Below are 3844 nucleotides of genomic sequence, written 5' to 3'. Positions count from 1 at the left end.
GGTGAAGACATGCATTATGAATTTGCGGAGATGAGTTAATTTCTGGGAGGTTCTTGCTTGCTTCCGGCAGTGCAATAGGCCGTCCGGAATTCCGGGAGTCTCCCGCTAGTTCTGTGAGACTTGGGACCCGTGCATGGATAAAATTAGTCCAGTGCATGAAAATCATGGGATTCAGTTTGTCCAAATGGTCAGTAGGTGCATCTACATTTAATCATAGCGATGCATTGCATCCCAGCCATTAGCAGAAATAAATGCTAGCTCACCTCAATCACAACAACAATTTGCGGGACTCCATCTGTTTCATTACCATTGATCATAAAATTCAGATTAATATAGTTTGGAATTGATTTAAATTTAATTTTATGACTAGCTTGCCGGACTCTACTAAATTCTTCATTCATTCAATTAGTACTTTGGTCACTCTGCAGTTATGTATAGAAAGTTTTTAGATGCTTAATTGGTTATGAATATTTATGACTTGTTTGTTTACAGGGAGAAGGTCATTCAATGTATATTTTAGAAACAGAGATGGAAACAATCGACCAGATATACAAGCTTCATCCATCTTTTAAAAACAAACCAATTATCAATGAGTAAGTATGAAAATTAATTAGCATACTAAATTTTGAAATTGAAATTTATGTGAGTGGTATATGTTCTTTAGTTAATTAAATAATAATTAAAATATTAAGCTATCATAGGAAGTCTACTAACATGATAGAATTAACTGTTAAAGAATATGATAATAATGATAATACTATAGTGTTTGTACAGTATGAGGTATATAATGTTGCCATTCCCACCTACGTGTGTTGATAATGCAGTGTAAAGTATGAAAACAGACTCAGAAAATATAAACATAGACCTACTTCATTGATTATAATATAAACCAGTAATAACAGTTTGTTTATTATAATTCTTCATTTAGTGCATACTATTTATAATGAAATATATATGATACGGTAAGTTAGAAACTGTAACTAATAGTAAACTACTATCTGCCTTATAGTTAAATTGTACTCTAACAAATGATGTTAGAAATCATATCAAGTGTAACCCTTCAATGAAAAGTTCGTTATTTTATAAAAAGATGCTTCTGGCAGGAGTTAAAGCTGCAACATCTCGCTGTCATGGTTAGTTTACTGCTAAATCTATTGGTACATTGCACACTTAAGACAGCTACTTCAGCCCTCATAGAACTATATACCCTTATTACACTTATTGCATATTGCAAAGGCAAGTATGCACTTTACATTATCACACCAGTTAATTGATACCCTGGGGGAATTCCCCAATGTTACAGCTGTAAATCATACATTGGCATTAAAAACTACCAGGCACCGGCGTCATGGATGCTTTGCCCTGCCATTGGGAAATTTAGAAGAATTTCATCAGGGACTAAAAAATCTTATGAACAACCTGAAAGAAAAGATGGGCTTGACTGGAATATACATATAAATCATGATTTGAACACATTCTGAATAATATTTACTGCCAGACAACATTATATTAAACATGCTTGACTTACGACAGTGTAAGCCTACCATTCTGCAGATAGAGCTCTGTTCCAACCACATCATTCTGACAACATTGCTCCCTTGCAAAAGTAATAATCATCATCATTACAAACATCATCTTCTTCATCAATAACATAAACGTCATTGTAGTCATCATCACTGTTGTATTGTGGTGGTCCTTTTCAATTCAATTCAATTCTCATGGTATATTTTATTCAAACATTAAAATATGAATAATACAAAGGTTAAAAAAATTGCAAAATATAACAGTGTAGTAATAAGAACTAAATTGCATTATATTAACAAGCAAAAAACAATTCACAATAAACATACAAATACTTAAAAAGCAAAAAAGCATAGGCCAATAATAAAAAACCTTCATAAAGAGAAATAATTAAAAACACCAAAAATCATTATAAAAATTAACATTCAAATCTATAATAATTATAATAATAATAATTTATTAGAAATAGCACAGCAAAAAAAAAAACGTTTGTTACTATCATTGGGATTATAACACACAGAACAAGAACGAGGCGCATTATAAGTGTCCGTACCAGTATCAGGGATATTACTTTGTCAGAGAAATTCTGGCACCGTCGCTGCCTAATGTTTGGAAGCCCAAAATTTAATTACCGCTCCAAATTCTTCCGCATTAAATGATCGTTTTATATAAGACTTAACAAAAGTCACTTAAAGCAATTTATTTGACATTCAAATATAATTTGCTTAAAGTTCATTTTTTCTTAACCGTTGATCTCATCAATCAGATGTGTTTTGAATTCACTAATCTCCACAGAGGTGAAAATAGTAATGAAGTCGTCAAGGAATGCACCAACCAATTAATCAAGCATTCGTCTGCAGACATTTTATTTCACCAATGAAAGGTTACAAATACAAATACAATCATAAAACTTAAGCTTCTCCTAGAATAACCGATCAACCATGAAAAAAAATTGGATTAGGGCTTCCCAAGAGGCCTGGCTATTTACAGGGCAATTATTCATGGTGAATGTGACATCTTGTAACACTTTGAGGCCTAGGCATAATTATTGTAACAGTTTATGCCTATAGTTAAGGCAGTTGTCACAAATGTCAGGCTTTCAAATTTATTCAATCTCTTTTCATGAATTATTTGATAATCAAGTCTGACAATACAGCTTTTGTTGTTCTTAACTATTTGTTTTTTGTACTTTATTGAATAAAACTTATAGCTACAATTTTACTGTTTATTATGATGGTCATTTTTCTCAACGTGATTAATATATGTTATTTATTTTTTACATACAATATTAACATTATTATTATATATTAGTATTATTGTTTATTATTAGTCTTTTGTAATTATCATTCTGTTGTCTTTTGTGTTATTTGAAATATTTGAATTCAGTCATTATCATAAACATTTTTTGTTGCTAGGTATGATGCGCTCTACAGTGTGGCTCCATGGGTAGGATAGTTTTGTAATCAAATGTGGCAAAGACAGGCCAAACCAGTTGTTGCTTGCAAAAAATAAATTTTTAGTTATTATACTTGGTTAAACAGTACGATGAAAGTGGTAAAAGAATTGTTTAAATCCGATATTTCGTTTTGCAGTTACAATAGTTTAATCACACGACTGTTTAAAGAAAAGTATTTGAGAAATCAGCCTTCAAAGTTTACGATTTCAGACATTTCTCTGCCAGAGACCATCACCAAATCGTTAAAAAATATTGTTTTGACATTGAAAATGGGGAAAATAAAACATACCATACTGTATAGATATTTAAAGTTTAGTTTAGTGCAATAATATTAAATTTTGACATTCAAACATGATTTTGCCATTATCTCCAAGAAGTGACTGGTTTGGCTTGTCTTTGCCACAAATGATGAATATTAAGTAGCTCCTAAACTAGTATTCTTTTTCATTATCATTTTTATCATCTTGATATTAGCATTGTGATCAAGACTTAGAATTATTAAAATCCTAATCTTGTTATGATCATTATGGTAATTGTCATATATTATCATCACAACCATCATTATAAGCATTATAAGCATTATCATCATTATATTCATTAGCTCTATCTTCATCATCACCACCATCATCATCACCAACATCGTCGTCATCACCATCATCACCAACATCTTCACAATCATCATCACCAACATTGTCACCATCATCGTCACCATCATCACCACCATCATCACCACCATCATCATCACCAACATCACCACCATCATCATCACCAACATCGTCGTCATCACCATCATCACCAACATCTTCACAATCATCATCACCAACATTGTCACCATCATCGTCACCATCATCACCACCATCATCCCCA

At 31.9% G+C, this 3844-nt stretch overlaps 1 protein-coding gene across 1 annotated transcript in view; it reads left to right on the top strand.

Moving 5' to 3' along the window:
- Positions 1–3844, top strand: part of LOC117121379 (alpha-L-iduronidase-like) — a gene marked incomplete in the record, with an annotated part of 80125 nt that overhangs the window by 10660 nt on the left and 65621 nt on the right. Inside the window, 1 exon segment of the mRNA XM_033266564.1 lies at positions 493–593. Coding sequence (XP_033122455.1) covers positions 493–593 — 101 coding nt within the window.

Source organism: Anneissia japonica, unplaced genomic scaffold (assembly GCF_011630105.1).
Source record: "Anneissia japonica isolate Jap-2015-1 unplaced genomic scaffold, ASM1163010v1 scaffold21_len1647178_cov195, whole genome shotgun sequence".
Lineage (NCBI taxonomy): Eukaryota > Metazoa > Echinodermata > Crinoidea > Comatulida > Comatulidae > Anneissia > Anneissia japonica.
The sequence above is the reverse complement of the archived record's forward strand: the minus strand, read 5'-3'. Positions and strand labels throughout refer to the sequence as shown.